A 27,597-nucleotide genomic window follows, 5' to 3' on the forward strand; every position below is an offset into this window, starting at 1 on the left:
AAGAACTACCAAAAAATATAGAGCCACATAAAAGGAACTTTAAAACTGCTGCTTTAAAAATATTCAGAGGTGAAGGAATGGAATCCGTAATATAAGAACAGGACATTTTGGAGACAGAAAGCCAGTGGATTTATAAAAGAGCCAAATGAAAGATATAATAATTGAACAATTGTCAATAAGTAATAGATGAATTAAATTATAGAGTAGATCCAAGAGAGAGATTTCATGAATTGAAAAGTGAATGAGAAAGTAAAGTCACTGAGTGAAGGCCACTCGTTTGATGAGAGTGTCTGTGAAAGAGGGAGAGGAGCTTTCCAAGAGAGAAGTGCTGGTTCAAGGAAGAGATTCGTTCATTCATTCATTCATTCATTCATTCATTTTTTTAAAAAAGTAACATAGGTTGGGGAATACAGAGAGATACTAGACATATAGAAAAGGAAAGGCTAACTGTGGGGAGAAAGGATCCCCAGAGCCTAGGTAGAGGGATTATTGGAAGTGAATATGAGGGTGAAATAGATTTGAATATATTCCTGTGGGAGATCAAAGGTGGAGTGGTTGAAGGTATGTGGTTAGATCCCCTCCTTTCTCTGTCAGATAGGAAGAATGTGGGGGATATGCAATGAGGAGATAAAGAAAAGGGCGAAGGTTTAAAAAGTAGCCTCTGAAGGAAGCGGGAGGGAAAGTTGAACAGAGACAGGTAAAAACAATGCCAAAGAACATTGAGGGTCCATCTGGCACAGAATTTGAGATGGTACCGTTCTGTAAGATCGCACCCAGCACCTCAAGTATAAAAGTTAGATTATGGGATTAATCCATAAATCTTGCCGAAAACATTCAAGAAAAGAAAAAAGAAAAAAATGGAATAGAAGATACCAGTGAGAGTAATTTGAGAGATCCAAGGAAAGGTTCATAGGCTGATTTTTGTATTGCTGACCACAGATACCGTTAGAAAACTTTTGCTTATAGTGAGTTAGAAGAGTTCTAGAAATCAACTATGGTTCTCTTATTTATTCTAGCTTATTTTCGGAGAACCAGGGCAGTATTGCTCCCTACAACATGAAACCATCTTACCTTGAGTCAGGTTTTCATGAGTTAGGGTTTTTAGGCTTCAGCTTCTTTTGACTACTAACATTAAATCGTCTATTGGGTAAAGGAGGTTTTATCACACAGACATGCATACACACCATACATATCTTGCATATTTAGAGGTGCATAATGTCCCCCAGTATAACCCTTACACCAAAATAAATCCCTGCCTGTGATGGAGAGGAAAACCTCCTGGAGTCTTGGTCAGCTTCAGAGGAGTAGCCAGCTAATTAACACTCCCTTCATAAATAAATGTCATTTCTATCACCAAGTATTGCTGATGAGGATTTTTAGACCATTGAAATTATAGAGAGAGAAATGTTGAACAGAAAGAGAAGCTTTTTAATTAAATTGAATTTGAACGTTTAAGATGAATTTACAGATACATTCTGGTAAGAACAATGTTAATAGCTAACACTGGGGCCCTACTAAAGGACTCGAAGCTTGTCACTCTAGGTCACTAGTCAAAGTCCACTGGAGAGAGCCATAATCAGGGACTTTTTCTGCCTGACTTAAGGGACAGAAGGTTTCTGTATGATGGTGGATTGCTTTGAATAGAGGGGTGTCCATAGTTCAAAAAATATCTTCAATTAGAACTAATTGGTAGTTTAAACCAAGAAGTCAGAAAACAGCCTTTTGTAACACCTCTGTCACCTTTCAACTGCCATTTATGTTGTCCTTTAATAGCGTTCTTTCATATGGTTACCCACTTTTTATTTATTCTACATCTTTCTTGAAAGATCCCTTCAAAACCTACCATACACTTTTATTGATCCCACGGGATTAACTGTGATAAGGGGGACTAATTAGTATTAACAGTATTAACTAATTAAGTATTATTAAGTATTAACTAATTAGTATTACTCAACAATGGAGAAACTAAGAATGAACTCTAGCAATGGTGTTTCCCAGTAATATAACCTATTAATGGATGTCACTGCCTCCAACTCAGATAATGGATTATGTTAATAAGAAAGATGGGGGTGTTATTTTTTTTCTGCAGCAAAGGTAGATGAAAATGCTAACTGGATTCTAGGCAATGTGCTGAACTGTCTCTTTTTTGTTGGTTGTGTTTAGGGGCATTGTCCAGTCAGAAGAAAAACTTGTCATCAGTGCATCTTGGGCAAAAGATGATGATATCAGCAGGCTCTTGAAATCTCTACCAAACTGGATTAATATGGCTCAACCCAAACAGCTGAGGCCAAAGAGAGAAGAGGAAGAAGATTTCATAAGGTAAGAGGTCTATTTCCTAAGTCATACTAAACATAGGGAGGAAAAACATCTGTTTAGCTAACTCTTACATGAAATTTTGTCCAATTCTAAATATCAAGCAGCAATTAACTGACTTCAGTAAAGTCTGTTTTATCCTGCTGCACCTCATTTCCCATGCAAATATGCCTTATGCTCAAAACTTTAGAAGGAATTAATGTGGATCAAATTTGGAGCATAGCTAAATAGAGTTAAAATATCTTTTAATTTGTAGGTTTTTCTCCCTTCTTAGGGGAAAAGTACAGTTCATTCATTCATTTATTCAGCAAAGCTATATCGACCTTATTATAGACCGTGCCTTAGAAATATGACAATTAATAAGATAAAGTTCCTGCCCATACAGAGTATGTTAAAGTTGTTCTTAGCATGTTCTTCAGTTCATAGAACTCTTAGCTGAACTTTCTGGAAATACAAATGTGCCTCCCATGTTTGTTCATACACATGGAATAATCTCTGATTGTTTTCTACTTATTTTGACAAAGTAAGGTCTCTCTTTCAACTTTATCATTCAACATTTACCTTTGTACAATTTAAATGATTTACTTAGCCGTGAAAATGTGCCCTAATTTGATGAGGCTACTCATTTTCACACGCTGGTTTGCCACAGTGAAATATTTTCACCTCTGTCATTTTAGAGCTGTATAAAGTAGAAAAAAATGGAGGTAATACTTTGTCACGTTAAAATTAGGTTTATCCTTATTGTCTTTTGCTTATCCAAGGGAATGAATAAATAGTAAAAATAAAATAAAATAAAAGCACTTTAAAGACGCAAAGACCAGAAGAAGAATAAAAGAAGTAATGGCCAGTATTTTACTTGTAATTCATCGTACAACTGTAGGCTCATCTCTTTCTCAGAATATAGGTCACGACTGTAGACAAATAGGTCTTTACTGCTCACGAAATTAACTGTATTCATACACTATAGTGCCACATTTTTACCAACATTTTATTATGAAAATTTGCCACGGTGCCGTTTAAAACTTTCTCAAAATCGACTCAAAAATTCACCTGTAATTTAACTTAAAGCCTTCCTTTTTGTTTTCTTCATTGTCTCAGAAAAACTTGTCAGCTAGTTACATTAATATAAGAAAACTGTATATACAGTTTACTTTTTAAAAAAAATAATAGACTTTTTTGGGGAGAGGAGCAGATTTAAGTTTATAAAATACTGAAGGAAAAGTACAGAGTTCTCACATATCCCCTCACCCACCCCACCAATTCCCTCTATTTTTAACATCTTACACTAGTGTGGTACATTTGTTAAAATTGATGAGCTAATGATAGTACATTATTATTAACTAAAGTTTGTAGTTTACATTATGGTTCATTTTTTGTGCTGTACATTCTGTGGGCTTTGACAAATGTTAAATGAGTGTATACACCATTACAGTATCCATCAGAATAATAGTTTCACTGCCCTAAAAATCCTCTGTGCTCCTCCTAGTCATCCCTGCCTTCCTCTCCCTGAATCCCTGGCAACAACTGATTTTCTTTACTATCTCCATAGTTTTCCCTTTTCCAGAATGTCGTATAGTTGGAATCATACAGTACGTAGCCTTTTCAGGTTGGCTTGTTTTGCTTAGCAATGTGCACTTAAGTTTCCTCCATGTCTTTTTGTGCCTTGATAGCTCTTTTTTTTTTTTAATCTCTGAATAATATTCCATTGTGTTGGTGTACCACAGTTTATTAATCCTGTCACCTATTGAAGAACATCTTGGTTGCTTCCAAGGTTTAGCGATTATAAATGAAGCTGCCATAGACACTCAAGTGGAGGTGTTTGTGTGGATGTAAGTTTTCAAGTCATTTGAGCAAATACCAAAGAATGCGATTGCTAGATCGTATGGCAATAGTATGTTTAGTTTTGTAAGAAATTGCCAAACTGTCTTCCAAAGTGGCTTTGCCATTTTGCATTCCCACCAGCAGTGAAGGAGAGTTTCTGTTGCTCCACATCCTCACAGCATTTGGTGTTGCCAGTGTTTTGGATTTGATACGTTCTCATAGATATGTAGTGATATCTCATTGGTTTAATTTGTATTTCCCTAATGACATATGATGAGCATCTTTGCTTATTTGATGCTTATTTAATATCTGTATCTATATTTTTAGTGAAATATCTGTTCAGATCTTTTGCCCTTTTTTTAATTGGATTGTGTGTTTTCTTATTGTTGAGTTTTAAGAGTCCTTTGTGTACTTTGGATACCAGTCCTTTATCTGATACATTTTTTGCAAAGATTTTTCTCCAGTCTGTACCTTGTCTTTTCATTCTCTTCACAGGGTCTTTGTAGAGCAGACATTTTAAATTTTAATAAAGTCCAACTTACCGAGTTTTTTTCTTTTATGGATTGTGGTTTTCTGCCTTCTTTTTTTAATTGAGTATTTTATATGATTCCACTTTTTCTCTTCTCTCAGCATATAAATTGTACTCCTTTTTTTCCCTTTTTCTTAATGGTTGCCCTAGAGTTTGCAAGATACATTTATGATTAATCCACGTCTACTTTCAAATAACACTATACCACAACACAGGTAATGCAAGCACCTTGTAACAAAGTATTCTCAATTCCTCCCTCCTGTCCTTATAGCATTGCTGTCATTCATTTCATCTATCCATAAGCTATAATCACTGCATGTAATGTTGCTGTTATTTTGAACAAAGTGTTACTTGTTAGATCAATTAAGAATGAGAGAAATAAAAGGTTTTATTTTCATTCATTAGTTCCTTCTTTAATGTTCTTCCTTTCTTAATGTTTCTCCAAGTTTCTGACGCATATCATTTTCCTTTTCCCTAAACAACTTTTAACATTTCTTGTAAGGCAGGTCTACTGATGACAAATTCCCTCAATTTTTGTGTGTTGGAGAAAGTCTTTATTTTTCCTTCACCTTTGAAGAATAATTTCACGGAGTACAGAATTCGGGGTTGGTGATTCTTTTCTTTTAACACTTTAAACATTTCACTCCCCTATTCTTGCTTCCATGGTTTTTGAAGAGAAGTCCAGTGTAATTCTAATCCTTGTTCTTTTATAGATAAGGTCATTTTTTCCTCTGACTTCTTTCAAGATTTTTTCCTTTGTTTTTGATTGTGTGCTGTTTAAACATTATATACCCAGGCATATTTTTTTTGGTATTTTTCATGCTTGATGTTCTCTGAGCTTCCCACATCTGTGGTTTGATCTCTGTCATTGGTTTTGGGAAATTCTCAGTCATTATTGCTTCAAATATTTCTTCTGTTCTTTCTTCTCTTCCTTCTCCTTCTGATATTCCCATTACACTTATGTTACACCTTTTGTAATTGTGCCACAGTTTTTGGATGTTCTCTTCTGTCTTTTTCTTCTTTTTTCTCTTCGGATTTCAACTTTAGAACTTTATATTGACATTTCTTCAAGCTCACTGATTCTTTCCTTGGTTATGCCCAGTCTATTGACAAGCCAATTGTAGAGTTATCTTACTGTGGTGTAATAAGTATTTCTGTCATGACTAATGAAGCTCAGCACCTTTTAATGTATTTTTATGTTTTTATTGGCCATTTGAATATTTTTTGCATAACATATTTGTTCAAATCTATTACGTTGTCTGTCTTTTCCTTACTGACTTGTAGGAATTCTTTATATATATGATTGTAACTCCTTTGTTAGAGATTTATTAATTGATTGATAGATAATGTCATCTCCCACTCTACAGCTTGCCTTTTTACTCTCTTAATGGGGTCTTTGAGTAAACAGAGTTTTTAAATTTTAATAAGTCCAATTTATTATTTTTTTATGGATAGAACATTTTTTATCCTATTTAGAAATTCTGGCTTATACCAAAGTCACAGAGATGTCTTTCTCTAAAACCTTTATTGTGATGGGGGCCAGCCCCATGGCTGAGTGGTTAAGTTCACGTGCTCCAGTTTGGTGGCCCAGGGTTTCACCGGTTCGAATCCTGGGCGCAGACATGGCACTGCTCGGCAAGCCATGCTGAGGCAGCATCCCACATGCCACACCTGGAAGGACCCACAACTATGTACCGGGGAGCTTTGGGGAGAAAAAGGAAAAATAAAATCTTAAAACCTTTATTGTGATGAACATATTTTTCCCCAGCATCTGAAAAAAATTATAAACTCCTAAATTTTTGTTTCCTATCCCTGCTCTCTATATTTCCCCTTAATTTAGGTCGTGTTGTTATGGCAATAGTAGCATAGGGTAGTCTCATGATTTTTCTATCAAGAGAGGTAAAGAATGATTGAGACATCGATTGATTAAAGCCCCAACTATTAATAATAAAACTGACCTTAGGATAGGTCAGTCTGCAAGACTCTACTCTCTCTCAGTATTACCATCATATTTTCCTGCTGCCAGATCTTTAAGAGGTCTGGGTAAGCATATTCCCACTCCTCTTTAAGTGTACTCCTCTAATCGTGTCTATAACCTTAATAGTTGTGTTAGAAGCAACTTCTGGAGGATACATTATTTTCCCCCCTACTTTTCAGGTTACTTGAAATGAATGTAAGTCTTCTTTCTTATGTGCCTCAGCTTATTATGTAACTCTTTAATTGTATTTTATGCTTGTAAAGAGATTTTAAGTCAGTCTTATTAGTTATCTTCAATAGCTTAAAGTTAAAGGGAAGAGTTTTTAGCTGTATTACAGAAAAGAGAATGCTGATGTGAAGAGATGACCTCTGTATACCACCTCATTATACCTTCTGATTTAGAAGAGTTGGAATTAAGGTTCTGGCTTTCTTTACTCTTATTTTGCTCCCTGAATTGTATCACCCTCCATAAGTCAAAAGAAATTATACATAGATTTTTAAATTTTTTTGAGTTATAATATATATGAAGTAAAGCATAATCTTAGGGATATAACTCAGTGAAATGTTATATGTAATTATACCCATGTAACTGCTTCTCAGATCAAAATATAGAACTTTCCTAGCACTCAGAAGGCTATCTTCAAGGTAACCACTATTCTGACTTTTATCACCCTGGTTTAGTTTTGCCTGTCTCAAATTTTGTATAAATTTAATCATAGTATCTAATTTCTTATGTAGACATGATTTGAAAGTAAATTAAATTTGCTTTAACGGAAAAAAAATAATTTGGGCGTCTGTTTCGTTTTATATGTGATTGATTCTTTCCTCTTAATCTGTCGCATTCTCTATCCTGCTTAGAAATTGAAAGCCAAGGCAAGCAGGAAAAAACACTCTTCGTTGACATTCCATGTGGTAGAGTTGACAGAGAGCCTTGATATAGCACTTTAGAGTACCATAGAGCATGGCCTAAGCCAAAAAGATGGAAAAGTCACACTCTCCTCCTATAATTAGTTTTTAAAGCTCCAAGGGCTATTTGGCACACGGATGAATATAGAATCCAGTCCCCTTTGCATTTAATAAAGGTTATGTTCCCTTCATTACTGAATGAGGCTCTTTCCTATTCTTGTTTTTTAACTAAAAACTAAAATGTATTATTTCCAGGCTTAACTCTGAATAGAAGAAAAAAATAGGTCAAGCCAGGGCTTTAATAGAAAAAAGAAAAATAGCAAATATCCTTTTGTTCCCAAAGTAACTGAAAGCAAGCTTGCTAGCCCATTGTCTTTGCACCTGTCATATATGTGTACATATTTATCTTTTTGAGATCACTGAATATCAACTGATAAAAGCAGTCTTGTTTTCTGGAGATGTAATTAACAGAAGGGGTAAGCTGTTGGGAGAAGTAAAAGGGGTGGGGAAGGGTTGTCCAGGAGTTGAGAAAGCCATGTGTTTTAGAAAGAATGTCCCAAAAGATATGTTACCCCCATTTCACTCAAGGCCCCAGAATTTCAGATAGTAAGAATCATTTCTCTAGAGCCAGGTTTGAAAGCCTTTAAGTGGATAAATGTGATTGGTGGGAGCAGGATCAGAGTTTTCAGGTGATAAAAGTCAGAGAATATATAAAGCCTACAAATTAGTCTTCAATTCTAAAAGGCAGAAGAATGAATGATAAAGAATTAAGTTTCTGGAAAGACTGTGCAATGTTTCAACAATCACAACAATCAGAGTTGACAGTGCCGGTGCTGTACAGCAACGTTATGAGTTTTCAGGTACTATTTTTCAACAGACAAGGAAACTCAGGTGCAGAGAGACTAAGTAACTTCCCCACATTCACAGAGCCAGTAAGTGACAGAGCTAGAATTTGACCACAGGTAGTCTGGCTCCCAGAGCTACCACACTATGATCAACCAGCCTAAAAATGGATCCGGGATTTGTATTTTGGGACGTTTGAGTTATTCCTTCATTTTCATCGGTCACCATAATCTTGACTGATATTCTAATCATTTTATGCTAATGTCACAAACATTCATCATATAAGTGTTTTTACTCTAGATTTTGCTCATTATTATTGATATTCATTGTATTATATTTAATGTATAAAGTTTCTATAGGTTCTTTCCCTTTCAATAACAGGTTGTTAACAGAATATCTAGCTATATGGACATGGACAATGTATTGAAACCGGGAATATAGGTACTTTAAAACTGACTATCTTGTCTTTCCTCTGAGTTTGTCTAATCAAAGAAAAGGAAAAATAAGAGTAATCATTATTGTAAAGAGAAAGAAGACACAAAGGGGATGAAAATATTAAAATGATATAAAACAAGTTATGTAGGTTTCAGATAAAGCATGATGCAGTCCCGAGTAGGGAAGAGAGATTAAAGAACATATTTAGCTATTTTAATTATTGAGTTATTTAGAAGATAACTTTTTAATTTTGTCTAGAGAATCAAATGAGTGATATTAAGACTGCTTATTGTTGTTCTCTTTTGTTGTTCTCCGAAATTATGAACTCAAAGTGATTAAAGAGCAGCAAAATACTGTTTTCAAAGAGCAAAGTGATTCCTAAGATTTTATTTGGCATGAGTTCTATGTTATATATTTAATGAAAAAAAGAAAAGTAAAGCCAAAAGCAGGGTTACACTTTTGCACTTCCTTCAACGAAACACTAATAGTACATCATAGATCCTCAATCAATGTGGAGTGAATAAAAGTGAATTTAAGAATAGGAAGGATCAGCCACTCTTTAAATGAAAAGAATAAAATATAAAGAATGGTGAGCCAAACGCCTTAATTGGAAGAAAATGCCATCAGTGGCCTCCCTGAAAGTTACATGTATAGTAACATGTTCCTTCTGGAAGCTCACCGGCCTGAGTCCTACTCCTCAACACTGCCATCAACTAGTCTGCTTTGTTTTGTTTTGTTTTTGCCTTTGGTGGGTCCTTACACCTCTTCAATTCTTTATCCAGCACAGATTAGACAATTAAAAGAAAGGGAAATCTAGTAGGTCTAGGAACGTATGCACATATGGACTTACTATGAATAAAGTAGAGCAGAAATAATTTTCAGAAAAATTGTACTTTGAAATTTAAAAGTTTCTCAAAATAATATAAGCAACAGCTGTTAAAAGATTCCAGAGGGGCCGGCCCAGTGACATAGTGGTTAAGTTTGTACACTCCATTTTGGTGGCCTGGCGTTCCTAGGTTCAGATCCTGGGCCCCGACCTAGCACCGCTCATCAAGCCACGCTGTAGCGGCATCCCATGTAAAATAGAGGAAGATTGGCACAGATGTTAGCTCAGCGACAATCTTCCTCCAGCAAAAAGAAGAAGATTGGCAACAGATGCTCGCTCGGGGCCAATCTTCCTCACACAAAAAAAGGTTCCAGATAACTATAGCTATTAGAGAAACTTTAGATAAATTTGAAGGAGCAAATAAAAGATCTGATGCAGGAAAAAGACTTTAGCTGGCTTGAACGAAATTGTTCATTAGAGTGTAGACATTTATTTCACTATCTCTGCATGCTTAATATGACTTTAAAAATATAATTATAAAAGGAAAGATGAATCAGAAAACATGAATATATTAAATAAGTACAAGAGTTGAAAATGCTTTGCTGAAATTTTTTCCCCCTCAGTTCAATAAGATGAAGGTCATAGATGGATGTAGGACACTGCCAGGCAAGAGTAGATGAGAAGCAGACTTACATCTCAAAATTAAACAAAAAAGACAGGTAATTAACTGGAGACTCAGCTACAAACATATCAATTAATGTTCAAGATGATTGAATTAGGCACTTTGTTATTATATCAAAATGATATGACTCTTGTTAGCATAAGATTGGCAGTAAATGAAAAAAAGATTCTAAATCTCCTCTGTACACTGCACAAATGCTAGTCTGTTTAGACAGTTATTTGAGGATTATAGTTATCTGTTACTATGATTAAAAAGTCATTAATATCGTCTTTTCTACATTTTATTTTTTTATTTAATTTCAGATCATGGAATTATTTATTTTTTTTTACTTAGCTGTACCTGTAATACCATTCCTCTTTCTCTTATTTGGAATCTTAATAAAAGAAAACAAATTTAATTCCTCTAATTTAGTCCCCCTCAGCCTTTCAGAAAGGGAGGCTGAGAATGATGGTCTGTGCCATGGTGGTGGCAGATGAGACATCCATTATCTAGCCAGGGTAGGAGCAGGAAGAGGTGTTCCTAAGACACAGGAAGCAGTGAGAGAGTCCAAAACCACCGCTGGAAAGGCCCGCACCTGCTGGCGTCTCTCTCCAGTCTGTCTCTGCTGACGGCCTCTCTCTGCTGCAGGCTTAAATTCCCTGTCAGATGATGAAGGACCGCTTGCCTTCTGACCCTGTCTTTCTTCCCCTATTGAACTTCTTCAGATTCGCAATCCCGCACGCGCTTTCCCACCTCTGTGCCTTTTCCATGCCCGTTCCTCTTCCTGGAATGCCCTCTGCTCATCCCACTCCTGCTTCTTGTACCTGCCCAGTTCAGCTTTCAAGATACAGCTCAGGTATCAACTCCTCCAACATCTCCTCCCCCAGGCCCTCCCCACTTCTGCACCCTACCCCGCTTCCCTCCTGGATTAGGAGCTCACAGTGCGCGGGGAGTCAGACAAATAAGCAATTTATAGTATGGTGAGTGCTATGCTAGAGGGAAAGATATGGGTAAATATATAAAAAAGAGGCCAGTAGAAAAACTAAAAATAGTAATATAACTACATTATAATTACAGGAGAAATGGGTATAACTGGGTGTGGGAGGAGGGGACATCTGTAAGCTAATTCCACAGCTATCCATCGAGCAGGACATGAGAATAAAATGTCTACAATCAATACATAAACAGGTAGCAGTTTCCACAGATTATGTAGAGAGATGGCTATAACCCTGGAAGAATTAGAAACAGAAATAGTTGGTTTTTTTTTTAAGTTATAGGTGCTTCTTTCTGGAGGACAAGGCTAAACACAGGGAGGGGTGGGGCAGGGAATCACTGCTCATCATTATAGATTATTTAACCATGAGTAATTATTACTTAGGTTTTAAATTTTCATTTGCTTAAAAAATAATTTCCAGCCATCCTCAAGCCCTGTTACTGTTCACTCCCAGTTCTATAATTCTCCAGAAATATGTTGTCATTCTAACATTTTTTTATCCCTGAAAAAATTCTTGATCCTAAGCCATGTTCACTTTTCTGCCAAATTTATGCAAAGCATTTACTCTTCTCTACAGTATTTTACTTTGCCCCAGAGGTTCCCATCTCTTTCTTTATCTTCCTCCCAAGACCTCTGTGCCCCTACCCGTTCCTCGGTCCCTTCCCCCTCTGTGTTCCAAAAGAGCTACCTTGAACACATGGCACATGGTGCTTAGTTTTGGAATCGCTGCCTTTGTTTGAGATCATTGTTTAGTGTCTGTCCTCTGAATAGATTTAGATTCTTCGAAAGGAAATTGTCTGCCAATTTGAAAAATGACCAGAATGATCAATAAGCTGGAATACACAGACAAGGAAGTTCAATGCTACATACATTTTGACTTTCAAATCTGTAATCATTCTCAGCAGCTGAAAAACGAAAGTATGTGTTCAACTTATAATAAGTAATTATTGGTTATTTTAATCCTATATATTGATAATCTGTCTTAAAGCTTAAGAAATGTTCTTTACGGAAAACTAGTGCTATTTGTATGAATGCATAACTTATAGTGGCTCCTGGCAGAAAAACTGCATACCTCTGGAAGGTCCCGCACCTACAGAAAAAACTTGTACGTTATTGTTTATATCCAGTGTTGCTTGGCAACATCCTACAAAGAAAACTTAGTAGCCAGGCTTATTTGAGTGGCTTGGCTGAAGAAAGAGGCATTCATGTTCCAAGCTAACCGAGCATTTTTATGCAACTTTATTCCAAGTTGAGTCTGTATCAGAACGCTGAGCAAGTGCCATCCGCCTGAAAATAATGTGCTGTTTCACAGTTAGCTCTTTGCCTGTCATTACCTAGTATCGATTTTCATGGAATTATTCACTGTCTTTACCCACCGATACGTCAGTGTACTCATCTACCTGGTACCAAAAATGAGGGTACAGAACGTGGAGAAAACCCTGAGGTTCAGCCTTGGGTTTTTGCCCTTTTCTGCCCTAATTCTGTATGTGTCTTTAGCCATGCCCCTCACCCCTCTGCACCTCCATCCTTCATCGGTAAATGACAGCCTTTGATTCTAGAACTTAGAGGCTGGTTTCTGTGTGTGTGTGTGTGTGTGTGTGTTTTGACTGGAATATTAGTAGAATATTAGGTCATCTTTAATGTCCAGTAAAATTGTGTTTCTATGTTGTGTGTTTACACCTTAGAGTAGGTTGGAGCCCTTTGTATAATGAGTATACTTACTGTATTCTATTCATTTTGTAGAATTTTGAATATAATTTTACTATTTTTTAGCTAATAGTTTTAGTATATTTAGTTCTATTTCTAGTATGTTTACATATATGGATATTTCTTTTTCCTGGCTTGCAGAGGCCCATTTTCTTGCTGTGTCCTCACATGTCAGAGAGAGAAGGAGAGAGATCTCTCTCATGTCTCTTCTTATAAAGGTGCTTAATCCCATTGCGAGGGCTCCACCTTCATGACCTAAGTACCTCCCAAAGATCCTCTCTCTAACTACCATCACTTTGAAGTTTCAGGCCTCAACATATGAAGAGGGGTAGGGGTACATTTCAGTCCATAGCAGGTTGCAAATACTTAACTGTTTACCTACAATCTGAGCTGTAATTTTACATTAGTGATCAGAAATTAGTCAGAAATTTTAAAAGCTAACTGTTTAATGTATAGAATATATTGTTAGTAATACGGGCAAAAGGACAAAAGTTATGCTGCCAGAGAAGAGAAATGGCAGCTTAAATTAAAACTATAATTATAGAGAAAGTTTAAAGAATTTCTTGTCGTGTGACTTATGCAGTTCTGAGTCAAACAGGAGCAGGGTTTTTTTTTTTTTACATAATGAATCTCCCATAATAATGTATCTGGACTTATTTCACAGTCACTTACATTGACCTGTGATTAAAATCTTGGCCTTTAATTGGAGACTCACTCTTTGAACCCTGGTGTTTTGCTACCAGCACAGCCTCTAGAGGCTTTGTATAAAAAGAGTGATGCTTTTGTGTCTTTCTTTTAGGCAGGGAACCTGCATGGAGGTGAAACTGCCTTCAGCGGAAATGTTGGCTGCAGTTCACTCTCAACCTTTGCCCTGCCATCCATTGCCTTGATGGCTCTACCCTTTTTTTCCTAGAATAGACTTACTTGGGCATAATAGTTTCTCCGTGCTTACCCATAAGAACACAACACGTAACTACTCCAGAATTCTTATACAAGGATGGAAAGATGGACTGACAGAAGAAATTGTGCATTTATGCCTGTGTGGATTCAACATGTCAAAACATAACTCACTGTCATTCTAAATTTTCTCTCTCCAGATCTGAAATGAGAATGGCTGAAACAGTTTGCAAGAGTTCTGATTGCTTTCGTAATGTTGTTCAAGTTTTTAATTGATGCATTAAATTGTCATCATACATGTTATGTCATACCTTGTACAAAACCTTCATTTCTGGAAACTCAGCACATTGGGAAGAAACTTAAAGATCATTGTCAAGGGATCCGTCTAAGGAGTGATTCCTAGGATCTATTTTGGGGAGGGGCAGGAGAGAGATACTGATTTTGAAAAGTGCAGCAATTGTCTATTTCTAGCTTCTTATTTTTTCCCTGAACTTAAACTTTTTTTAAATTTGGAAATTTTTAAACCCGTAGAAGAATTGAAATAATAGTCTAGTGAATGCGTATATACCCTGACTTAGAGTTACTGACTGTTAACATTCTGCCATACCCACTCTGTTCTCTCTTCAAATATATACATACACTTCCCACTTACCAAACCATCCAAAAGCAGGCTAAGGACATCGTGACCTTTTACTCTTAAACACTTGAGCATGCGTCTCCCAAGAACAAGGGCGTTCTCCTACACACCCATGTCATTACCATATGTATTAGTAGTTTTATGTCACTGCCATAACAAGACCACAAATTTAGTAGCTTAAAACAACACAGATTCATTTTCTTTCAGATCTGTAGGTAAGAAGTTCAACACAGGTCTCATTGGACTAAAATCAAGGTGTCTGCAGGGCTGCGTTCCTTTCAGGAGGTTCTAAGGGAGAATGCGTTTCCTTGTGTTTCCAGCATCTCACTCCTTGGGGAGAGGCCAACCTCACTCCTTGGTCTGTGGTCTCCTCCTCCATCTTCAAAGCCAGCAACATAGCATCTCTCTGACCCTTCTTCGATCATCGTATCTCTCCCTGACCACAGCTAGGAAAGCTTCTCCACTTTTAAGGACTTTTGTGATTAGATTTGGTCCACCCAGATAATCCAGGATAATTTCCCTATCTCAAGGTCTTTATCCTTAATCACACCTGCAAATTCCCCTTTGCCCTGTAAAGTAACATATTCACAGGTTCCCAAGATTTGAAGGGCTGTTATTTTGCCAACCATACCACACCTGACAAAATCAGCCTTTATTCAAAGTTTATCCAGCATACAGCCCGTAGTCTTATTTCCCCAATTACCAAAAAAAAACCAAGAATGTTGTCTAGATTTTTTAAAATCCAGCATCCAATCATGGTTCACACATTATGTTATGTTTCTTTAATTTCCACTAATCTGCAACAGTCTCATCAACTCCCTCTATTTTTCGTAACATGAAATTCTTTGATAAAGAGTCTAGCCGAGTTATCAAATAGAGGTGTGAATTTATCTAACAGTTTCTTTGTGATTACATCCAGATTGAACATTCTGTCGAGAACACCACATAGGTGATATTTTGTGCCTCCCACTATGTCGTTTCACATAAAGTCTAGCTGTGCTTAGCAATGGCAAGCTTGACCATTTAGTTAAGGTAGTGACTGCCAGATCTTCCCATTGTAAAGGTGCATTTATTTTCTTTTGTGATTAGTAGTAATCTGTGGGATGATACCTTGAGACTATGTGAATTTCCTGTTCTCTAACAACCTTTCAACTATTGGTTTTGGCATCCATTGATGAACTTTGTCTGAAACATTTATTAGCTGACATTCTTCTGTAAAAAAAGAACTTTTCCTCCACCTCCCTCTTTCTCTCCCTCCCCTTCTTCCTCCTCCCCCCCCCCCCCCTTTCTCTTTCTCTCTTCATCTCATTGATGGCTTTCTATTAGTCATTGCTTTAGGCATAATTGGAAGGAAAGCTTTATGGGGAAAAGGAAGAATGGTGGGTAAATGAACGGAAAGTATTTGCATTGGGGACTTTATTCCTTATCTCTCTAATAATAATGTGAACACTTGGGGGTGAGTCAATCTTTGTGCTGTCACATCAAAATGATTTAAATGTTTGAAGATGATCATGATTGATTACAAATACTTTCATTAGCCTACCTAAATGTTTTCCTTTTGTTACATGTTCAGATTAAGGGCCTGGATGGGAGAGTTCTGGCAAGTAGCTGCTTTCATTCTCCAGGGAGCCTCAGAAACAGCAAGGGATTCTAGCATTTCTAAAATGTGATTGCATTAAGCAATTCCGTTTTCTCTGTTCTGTGTACTTAACAATTTGTTGTTACCTTTACTAACATCTCACCTGCTAGAGCATGACTTAGGAGCATGACTAAAATAATGGGATCACTGGAAGAGATGGGAATTGTGAGTTTTTTTCCTTTTAGAGAAGAGTGCTCTCACATCTCTCATGGTTCCTTTCTCTTAATAAAAGCTCTCTCATGGGCTGGCCCCGTGGCCGAGTGGTTAAGTTCGCGCGTTCCGCTGCAGGCGGCCCAGTGTTTCGTTGGTTCGAATCCTGGGTGCGGACATGGCACTGCTCATCAGACCACGCTGAAGCAGCGTCCCACATGCCACAACTGGAAGGACCCACAACGAAGAACATACAACTATGTACTGGGGGGCTTTGGGGAGAAAAAGGAAAAAAAAATAAAATCTTTAAAAAAAAAAGCTCTCTCAGCATGTTGTTCTGAGCCAAGCATATGTGACACATCCTGTAACTCAAGAACAGACTTAAAGCAGAACTATCCCCATCGTCCTCCATTTAAAAAATTAATTTAAAACAAAGACTGAGCAGGCAACTAATTAAATTGTCAGAGCATCAGGCCACTTGTGGAAAGGCTCCTCATCACTGTTAAACCCAGGCCGTGGACCAAGGTGACCCACTGCACAGGGATGACTTGTGACCTAGCGGAAGTAACAGGTCCATCCTTAATGGAGGTAACGTCCCCTCAGTCATCCCCTCTCACCAGCCATTCCTCATGTTTGCTCATTCACTCATCCTTCTCTTCTTTCAGAGTGCACTCATGTTGAATTTAAGAGTTTTGTGTCCTCCTTCTCTCTGCCCCACAGAAAATCTTACATCATTTGTGGATTATAAACATATCAAGGAGCTGGAACACTGTTTTCCCATAAGGCTTCTGATTTACTGTATTGTTGGCAGTTGCCCATCAGTCAAGCATTCTGGTCTTAAAAAGGAGGAAGGTGCTGGTTGCTATTAAGGGGCTCCACTCTGAGATATGACAGATTTGTATATGTCTCCCCTCCTTTGCTCTACTTGAGAGTTGAGTGTTCAAGAAAGTTCAATTCCACGATAAGAAGCAATTTTTCTATGTCTTGGAGGGCCTGTTTGAATCCCTGGGCAAAGGCAAATGCTAAAGCTACTGCAACTCGTGAGAGGCGGCATGGATCATCGCCCTGATTAGTAAACTAAGAGCAGAAACAAGCTCTGTTCTCGCCTTTGCTACAGTGTACAAATGAGCACATAGTCCTCTGTGTGCTTCAGCTCTCTATAAAATGTCTGATACAAGTTTGCCATCTTTGGGAGACTCAGTCAAGGAATACATTCACGGGGCCAGGCAGACTTTTTAACACAGTATTTTTCGAACTCTGGGTCATGGCATATTAGCACATCATGAAGTCATTTTAGTGGGCTTTGACCCCACCGTAGAAACTAAGACAGGGCCTTGGTAATGGTGGATTCCTGGTAAATATCTGCTAAAGAATAGATGACTCAGTAATAAAAAGATAAATAACCCAATTACAAAATGAACAAAGGTTCAGAATTGACATTTCTTTAAAGAGGATATACAAATGGTCAATAAACACGTGGAAAGATGTTCAATATCATTAGTCATCAAGGAAATACAAATCAAAGCCACAATAAAATATATTATTTCACATCCACTAGAATGACTATAATTTTTAAAAAGACAGTAATCACAAGTGTTGGCAAGGATGTAGAAAAATCTAAATCTTCATATTGCTACTGGTGGAAATGTAAAATGGTGCAGTTGTTTTGGAAAATAGTCTGGCATTTCCTCAAAAGGTTAAAGATAGAGTTACCATATGACCAGCAATTCCCACTCCTAGGTATATATACCCAAGAGAAATGAAAACATACATCCACACAAAAATACACAAATGTTCATACCAGCAATATTCGTAATAGCCAAAAAATGAGAACAACCCAAATGTCCATCAACTGGTGAATAAATAAACAAAATGTGGTATATCCATACAATGGAATATTATTTGGTAATAAAAGAAATGAAGTGCTGCTACGTGCTTGAACATGGATGAACCTTGGAAACGTTAAGTAAAAGAAGCCATTCACAAAAGACAGCATAGTGATGATTCCATTTACATGAACAGGAGTCATAGATGAATGTCCAAAATAGGGAAATCCATAGAGACAGAAAGTAGAGTAGTGGTGGCGGTTGGGGATAAGTGTGAAGTCTAATGGATACAGGGTTTCTTTTTGAGGGATAAAAATGTTCTAAATTAATTGTGGTATGATTGCATAACTCTATGACTATACTAAAAACCATTGAACTGCCTATATTAAATGGGCGAATTTTATGGTATGTGAACTATATCCCAATAAAGCTGTTATTTTAAAAAATGCCCATGCCTGAGCCCCACCCATGACCATTAAATCAGAATTTCTGCAGGTGGAGTTTGGCATGGGATATTTTGTTTATGCTTCCCTGATTAAGCTTTTAATGTATAGCCAGGATGAGAACCACTGGTTTAGACTAACCTCCAAGATCTCTCTCAGTCTCAGAACACCATAAATCCGTGAGTCTAGTGTTTTGTGCCTGTCTCTGAGCAAGCCAATTTAAAGGAGCAAGGGGAAGAGCCAGTGGTCGAACCCTCCCCCCACCTTGATGACAGTCATGATTAATTTCTCTGGCTGTCATCTCTGAGTTAGTAGAAACCCAGAAACCACAATTTTCCTGCAACCAGGAAAAAAAAAAAAAGATGAATATTGTTCTAAGTCCCAAGCAGAAACTAGGAGAAGAGAAGTTGCTGATATTTCATATATTCACCTTGCAAAGAACACCCTGAGGCCCCTCCCCAGCTCTTTCCCCATTCTGCCTCTGCACAGAATTGTGGACCACTCAGCCTCATCTAGCCAGTCAGGAGCATTGCAAGTTTTTAAATGGTGGAAGAACTGTAGGCAAAGAAAGCAAATGAAAAATTCTTGATTGTGATTATTGAAGGGGGAGACAAATTTCTAAAGAGGAACAATTACTTATTAAATATGAAAAATAGCTACTCATATGATAGTGTGTGATGAAATGTACATGCATGAAAACCATTGAGGGATAGACTTAGTGATGAGTCTTAGCAGTTCCTAGGAGGAAAAAAATAATACTGTAATCAAGATAACTGGACTATCTTATTACTTATTTATGAGGCTTTAGCCAAGATCATTTTAGAAAAAGTTTTTGGAAACCTGACTGAAGAGCCCATCAGAGCGGTACGGTACTACCCCCATTATTTTTGACACAGACAAATTAGACAGATTTTGAAAGGGTTGAAAATTGAGCAGTTGTGAAAAGCAGAAGTGATAAATGGAAGTGTCATTGTCACATCTCATAAGAATCAGTTGGTATTATTACAAATCTAGGTAGGTGACCTGACCTTCTTACAACCTTCATCAGTTTGGGCTCTGACAGATAATAGCTAAGTGAACTTTACAGGTTACCTTAACATGTCTCACTTTCTCTACCTATACAACAAAACTAATTAATCCCCACACCAAATAATTTACTCAATTCCCAGTAGCATTGGGTGTAGTCAGATATCATTATTAGGTCTTGTATATAAGTCAAGGTCTAATATGGAAAACAGAAACCACTTCAGGTATTTACATCAAAGAGAATTTAACTTAGGGAATTGATAATAAAGGTGAATGAGGATCTGAGTGTCAAACAGGAGACATTAAGATAATCCATAGATTGCAACAGCAAAGAGCCACTCTATAGCTGGAATGCCAGAGGGAAGAGGCATTTATTGGAGCACAAAGGCACTGAAAGTAATTTGGGGCCTGGTAGGAGCCAGACCAAGGAGGAGATCCATCTGTTGCTGGAGACATCACCCAAAGCAAAGAGGGAGGGGGATAAATGCCCTGGCTTCTCCTTTCTCTTTGCCTTTCAGGGACCCTCCAAAGCCTCCCATTATCAGTAGCCAGCTGGGAGCCTGGAAAACAGCCTGCAGGGGTCAGCCCCCACCTCCTCCCAATACAGAGCAGAACAAAGGAAAGATACGGATTGGATCTCAGGGCAAACAGGCCTAGAACTTTTAGAGTCCACCCTTTTTGTTATTCTCCATTCTCTCTCTTATACTGATATTTTAAAACTTCGTATTTCTGCTTAAGATAAGGTACTATTCATCATATGAAGGCATTCTCCCCTTCTCCCCAACAAGGCAGAGTCAGTCTCATCAGTCACTGTATTCATCTCAAGTCTAGGATCTCCACAGTCCTTGATGTCAAGTCAGCTGTGATTCTTCATATCTGGTGACCTCTGAACTAAATTGGAAAGTTAATCACTACCAGCTCCTCATATAAAATAGTGAGGGAAATACCACCTCAAACGCATTAGGATGGCTATTATAAAAAAGATTTTTTTTAATTAAAAATTTGAAAAACAAAAAATAGCAAATTTAGGCAAGGATGTGGAGAAATTGGAACCCTTGTGCATTATGGTGAGAATGAAAAATGGTACAACCACTGTGGAAAACAGTTTGCTAGTTCCTCAAAAAGTTAAACATAAAATGACCGTATGATCCAGCAATTCCACTGCTTTGTATATACCCAAAGGAGTGGAAAGCAGAGACTCAGATACTTGTACACCAGCATTCATGGAAGCATTATTGAGGATAGTCAAAAGGTAGAAACAACCCAAATATCCATCAACGGATGGATGGATAAGCAATATGTGTATGTACATCCAATAAAATGTTATTCAGCCATAAAAAGGAATCAAATTCTGATACATGCTACGACATGGATAAATCTTGGAAATATTGTGCTAAGTAAAATAAGCCAGACACAAAGGACATATATGACTGCACGTATATGAGGTATCTAGAATAGGCAAATTCATAGACACAAACTAGAATAGCAGTTACCAGGGACGAGGTGGAGGAGGGACTAGGAAGTTACTGTTTAATGAATTCAAAGTATCCCTTTGGGATGGTGGAAAACTTCTAGAAATAGATAGTGATGTTGGTTGCATAGCATCGTGAGTACTTAAGGCCATTGAACTGTATACTTAAAAATGGTTTAAATGGTCAATTTTGTGTTGTATATATTTTACTACAATAAAAATATATTAGGGGAAGTGGAAAAGAAAAAGAAACCATTGATTAATATGTGCATAAAAATGCAAGGCTGCTGCCGTCGCTATTTCTGGAACTGGTCACGAGGCAGTAGGTGGTATTTATCACTTGCTGCTTCTTCCACCCACCCATGTTGCCCTTGCCCTCTGCCAGCACCTCAGCTGGTCAGAGTTCTCTACCTGCTTGTGTTGAACTAAGCCTTTGTTCCTGAAAGAGCTGATTCTTAGCAGTTCCGCCTTTGTTAGCCTGCTGTGCTTTTCCATTATTTCTACCATGTCAGTGGAAATACTAAGAGGGGTCCCAGTGAATCCAGCGTAGTCCTGCCTGCCCTTATTGCATAGAACCAACACACTTCCCCCTTGGCAATTGAAGTCAGTCATCCCAGGTGTCAAAGTAACCCCTTTCTCTGCCTGTTGGTTCAGTATTATAAGCCCAAAATAGCCAGATGTCAATCTCTCCTACCAATTTAATATGGTCATTGTTGTATCTTCTGGTGGAAGCATTCTTGCTTGAGTACCTCTAGACCAGCTTAGCCCAAAGTTGCTGGGGCAAGAGCAGAACCTCTATGAGTGATTTTAATAATGAGGGGAGGGGGCATTCCTATTTTTAGTCCTTGGTTCCCAGACCCATATTTTCTTGTTACTGGAAAAAAAATTAAAAGCCCTATATGTTGGTCTCTGGGTAACAGTACTGGATCCAGCACTCCAGCCTTATAAGTGTTGTCTCCCAACTGGACCATAGCTGAATCCTGCATAGGCCATCTCACCCTTCTGTCAGGCCGGCTTCTCCTGGGGGATTGGGTATCCAGCTAGAGAGGGGAATTCCAGGAGCATGGGCTCTGCCTTACTCCTTTTGCTGTAAAATAGTTTCTTGGCCAGAAATATTGTTGAATAGGAGATCATGATTGTGAATAAGACTTTGAGTAAATCTCCTGACAGTGGTGCTAGTAGGAACATTTCAGACCAGACCAGGAAAGCAATTCTGTACTTAGAGTGGCTTGTTCCAATGTGGGTACAGCACTGCCCGCTCCAAGATGCAAGAATGTGTGAGTCTGGTTCACTGTTTGAGCCAGTCCTTGCCCTTCCCCTGCTCTGTTCTGGATCACAGGAGAACTGTCCTTCAGGCAGTTTCCTAGGCTCTTGGGGCAGTTATCTCACAGCAGATTCAGCAAGAGGAAGCAATGGTGGAAGATTTGGGGAAGGGGGCAGGGAGAGAGAGGAATGAGTCCAAGTGTATATGTCATGTTATCAAATATAGCCCAAATCTGCAAATTTAATCATTTTGAAACTATTTATGACATTTCTTTCATAAGTGCATTTAGTCTGCTGAAAATGCAACTCTTTCTTTCTTTCTTTCTTTCTTTTGCCTTCCTAAGATTTCAGTGGCTAACAGAACTATGTAAAGACTAAATGGAGGCAATTTTTGGCATCTTTGGCAAAAATCTCTTAAATGCATCTTGTCAGATCGACCTCTTTAAAGATTATAATTGTGTGGTAAAATTCAGCTTAATAGGTTGAACACTCGTCAGTATCCTAGGCTTCTGCATGAGCCTGTTGGCTTACTGATGATAAAGGTGACTCCTCACATGGGGCCAATACCTAAAACACACAGGTTTTGAGTTCTAACTTCTGTTCTTGGCTATGTCAGATAATCTTTGGACAATTAATGAGTGCCTCTTACTTCTGAGTCTCTGTTACTTCACCTTCTCAGGATAATGATTATTCTGCTGCCCATTTCACTCAAAAATGTGTGATGTCTTCATTAAATAATGTGCTTTCATAATAAGCAGAAGATGAAGAACAAGTAAAAATTCAGATCTAGAAAGAGGATACAGTATTGGCCCAGATGCTGGGTGGTAGGGGTTCTGGCAGTGAGACCCTCTGCGTGGACACTAACCACCTCTGGAACAAGTAACTGTAATACTCTGGTCTGCCAATTTTCCTGAGATTCTTAATGCCTCCATTTGAAAGGTTTTCTCATTTGAGGTAGGGTTTTCAATATTTGTTTTTCATTAAAAAGTAAAGATGTTCTTTGGAGAAAATGTAGAAAATTCAGAGAAGCACAGAGCATGATCCAGTCACACGGTTAACATTTTGCTATATAGATATCCAATCATTTTTTGGTTCATATAGATATATAATTATTTTCTTTTTTAATATCATACAGTGCATACAGCTTATTTTACTCAGCTGCATATCATGGCTAAAAATAAGCTATACCAAACATTTTTCTGTGTTCTTAAGAATTTTCTACTATGTAATTTCTAAGACTGCATAATTTTTCATAGTGCAGATATCATAATTTATTTAATAAATTAGAGGGTTTAGAAAAAATCTGTAGTCAGGCAACTAAAGCCATCCCCTTTAGGTTATTGTAACGCATAAAAACTGTCCACCAAGCTCTTTGACACACACAAATCCTTGAAGGAATGGTTTTTTTGTGTGAAATAGTTATAGCTGTCAATCATTTATCCTCGATGTCATGGTTTCTGTGCTCTCTCCAGGTTGTTAGGGGGTGATTATGGATTCCTGTCAAATGAGATGTCTGCTATGTATTCAACATGAGGCAGTTTGTATTTTCCTCAGTCTGTTGCTCCCCCGTCAGAGGAAGTTAAGCAAATCTCAGTGAGCCAAAGGGAATTGGGATAGGCATCTGGCTGGCAGCGCACCGCAGACATGCCCTGGGCCCAGAGATCCCCACACAAGCAGATTAGACTTCTACATAAATACGTTTGTCTTGATTGTCACATTCCACCCAGGGTTACACCTACATGCATAAAAATGGCTCCAAGCCTGTTTTTCAAAGCTGTTTGCCTCCCCTGTTGCTTTTTAACCACCCAGCTCAGAGGCATTTTTTGTGTTATATCTATCAAAAATGATTAAGGGGCTGGGAGAGTTGATATATAAGGACAGATTAAGAAAACTAAATATTTACAACTTGACTGAGTGACAGCCAGGGGGAAGATATTATAACTGTCTGCTGGGCTCAAATCATGGAGGAGACATTGTTTTGCTTTTCCCAGTAACTCAATTTTAGGGATATCTAAATTCAGAAAGTTTTCTGAAGATGACTTCACTTATGCTAATTAGATAATTGTGTCGGAAATTGCATTTAGCTGCTAGTAGCAGAAACTTGGACTAGCAGGGTCTTAAACAAATAAGGTTTCATTTTCTCTCCTACAACATGAAGCCCGGAAGTGTCTTGTCTGGGGTGCATTGCAGCTCCCTGATGTCATCGGTGCACCCATGACCTCCTGTCTTGGCTCCATTGTTCTTAGCATTATTTTCATACTCAAGATCACCTGATGTTTGAAGAAGAGCTTCTGCAGCTTCACTTGCCAAGGCTGTGTTCCAGAAAGGGGGAAGGCAAAAGAGGTCCTTGCCAACTAAGACTGCTTGAAAGAGCTTTCTTGGAAGCCCGTCTACTCCTTTCCGTTTATATTTTTGACCATCACATCTGCAAGAGGGCCTGGGAAATTGAGTAGAGTTTTTTGTTTGTTTTATTTCGTTTTTAAATTGGGCACATTACTGACCCCAATAATATCAGGGTCCTTTTACTAAGAAGGCGTGAGATAATGGATACTGGATAAGCAACTACTAGTTTCTATCACAGTAACTTGCCTCTTGAAGATTTTGAGCAAAGTCTGGGCTCTGAAACACAATGACATTTGCTCTGATGTTACAAGGCTCCATTTGTGAAACTAACCCCTGAGATCTAATTTATTTACTTCTGATCACTCTTATCCATTTCAATTTATTCATCATAGCATACCTTGAGTTGACACTAAATAAACCAGCCATCTCAACAGACCTAAGAATAATAATAGCTACAACTTACTAGCTTTCACCAAGTTCCGTGCCCTAGGTTATGCGCTTAAGAATATCATCTGAATTATTTGCTTCCAAATACTCCAAGGTCGGGGGGGGGGGAAGGCTGTGGATCAGGATAGAAGAAATAAGACCTTGAGTTGCTAATAATTAAAGCTGAGCAGGGGCTTATTATACTCTTCTCTCTATGTTTATTATACTCTTCTCTCTATGTTTGTAATTATTGAAATTTTCTCAATGCGGATTTTAAAAATCATCTTATCTACTTCTTACATTACTTGTATGAGGTCAGCACTATTACCCCAGCTAATAGAGCTCAGGGAAGTTGAGCATGATCACACAGCGAGCAAGTGGCAGATTCAGGATTCAGGCCCAGGCTTGTCTGACTTTGAAGCCTGTGCACTATCCCTTTCTACTCAAAGGGAACATGCTTCCCAGACAAGCAGCCTGAATCTAGTTAGAAATGCAGACTCTTGGTCTCACCCGACCTTTTACAAGCCACCCAAGTAAGGTTTGTGTGTACATAGAAGGTTCTTGTGCTCCATCTGCTGCACTGCATTGCCATGACTTACCAACTCAGATGATCACTTAGGGCTTTTCCTTAAAAATGTAACCTTCTGTTGAGGGGCCTGACCAGTGGCACAGCGGTTAAGTTCTCAGGTTCCTCTTCGGTGGCCTGGGGTTCGCCGGTTCAGATCCCGCACGTGGACATGGCACCGCTTGGCAAACCACATATAAAGTAGAGGAAGATGGTCACGGATGTGAGCTCAGGGCCAGTCTTCCTCAGCAAAAAGAGGATTGGCAGCAGAAGTTAGCTCAGGGCTAATCTTCCTCAAAAAAAAAATGTGTATATGTGTATAACCTTCTCTTGAAATAAGAAGACTAATCATGAGTCACTACTTGGTAGTATAAACATTTTTAATAAGCATTTAATTCACTGCAGTTGTTTCTTTCAACATTGAGTGCCTGCTATGGTGCTGGGCCCTAAATGCCTATGTGTCAATTAAGCATCAGTCTGACTATATGTCAGCTGCTATTAATCACTGCTGTCTTGAAACTTTATTTGGTGTGTTCTACTTAAATAAAGCCCTTGCTTCTGCTCACTTAAGGTGTTTTGAGTTGTAAAAGCCTTGAGACTTACAGAAAACTCTCCAGGTGCCTGTTCCAACCTTCACCAGCATCAGCTCTGCTTACCTACCTGTGTGTAACTTTCCCAACAAGACATTATTTTCCTCCCTAACATCCTCAGTCATCTTTTGTCATTTCAGCCCTCTCTTTTTTGAAAGAAAGAGAGCTGTGGGAATTAGGTGACTGAGTCCCAGCCGTGCCACTCGTGTGTCGTGTAGGCAGGACAGTTAACCTTCTCAGCCTCCATCTCTTCATCTGTGCAGTGGCTGTGCCATGTGGTCTCTAGGGTCCCTTCCGACTTCACCCTTCTGTAACCCCACGTAACTTGATTTTTCAACCCTCCCAAAAGCATTATAAAGACGCTGGGCTCTGTGTGAAATCTACCTGATTTTATTTTTCCAGTCAGTAAAAGGATCCTAGCATTAGTTTTTACTGGTTTCTCTTTCCAAGTAATGAATACCTTCATGCTTTATGGTTTATTTGCCTCCGATCATTTTTAGAACAAGTAAATAAGTGAATGAATGAATGAGACCTGTTGTCCATCTCAACTATAGTCTACTTTCTTAAAGAGGCTGGGCCCTCTTTGCTTTTGAACATTTTAAAACATTTTCTAGCTGCCAGATCAACTTGGTTGTTTTATTTATTGTAATAACCTTCAAAGCATGTATATGTTTAACATCCTAAGTTGTTCGTCAACTTTCTAGCAGGAGAAGAGGCAAGGAAAAAACCCACAAGAGAGCAGCCATCGAAGCCATCCCTAGGGACCATCGCTGTATAGGTCAGGCCCAAACTGGTTGTGTTGAAGGTACAACCTTGAAGGTCACTTCATTCTTCTTCCAAGAGCTCTTATACCAGAGTAATTTTAAGCAGGTATATGATAGTTTTTTCACTAGATTAAACCTAGGAAAAATAACATTCTGTAATATAGTGATTATAACAACCACGTTGCTAGACATGCCTTAAAAAGTGTTCTCACTCCTCTCTTTTCCATGCTGTATGTGAAGTGTGTTTCTGATTTGTTTTTCAGGGCAGCCTTTGGCAAGGAGTCAGAAGTTCTTATCGGGAACCTGGGTGATAAATTAATCCCTCCACAAGACATCCTCCGTGATGTCAGTGACCTCAAAGCCTTGGCCAACATGCATGAAAGCCTGGAATGGTTAGCAGGTCGAACAAAGTCAGCTTTCTCCAATCTTTCCACATCCCAGAGTAAGTATCTAGTAAGGCAGCTATGGTGGGGACAGCTGAGGAACTGGACTGAGTGCTGTCATTTGAAATGTGTGTGTGTATACGTGTCACCATATGGGGGACA

General features: G+C 38.3%; 1 protein-coding gene across 1 annotated transcript in view; it reads left to right on the top strand.

Annotated features, from left to right (window-relative positions):
• EXOC4 (exocyst complex component 4) overlaps positions 1 to 27,597 on the top strand; it is a 736,410-nt gene that overhangs the window by 596,214 nt on the left and 112,599 nt on the right. Inside the window, exons 13-14 of the mRNA XM_046669741.1 lie at positions 2,164 to 2,319; positions 27,316 to 27,494. Coding sequence (XP_046525697.1) covers positions 2,164 to 2,319; positions 27,316 to 27,494 — 335 coding nt within the window. The remainder of the gene's footprint in view (positions 1 to 2,163; positions 2,320 to 27,315; positions 27,495 to 27,597) is intronic.

Source organism: Equus quagga, chromosome 8, assembly GCF_021613505.1.
Source record: "Equus quagga isolate Etosha38 chromosome 8, UCLA_HA_Equagga_1.0, whole genome shotgun sequence".
NCBI classification, from domain to species: domain Eukaryota; kingdom Metazoa; phylum Chordata; class Mammalia; order Perissodactyla; family Equidae; genus Equus; species Equus quagga.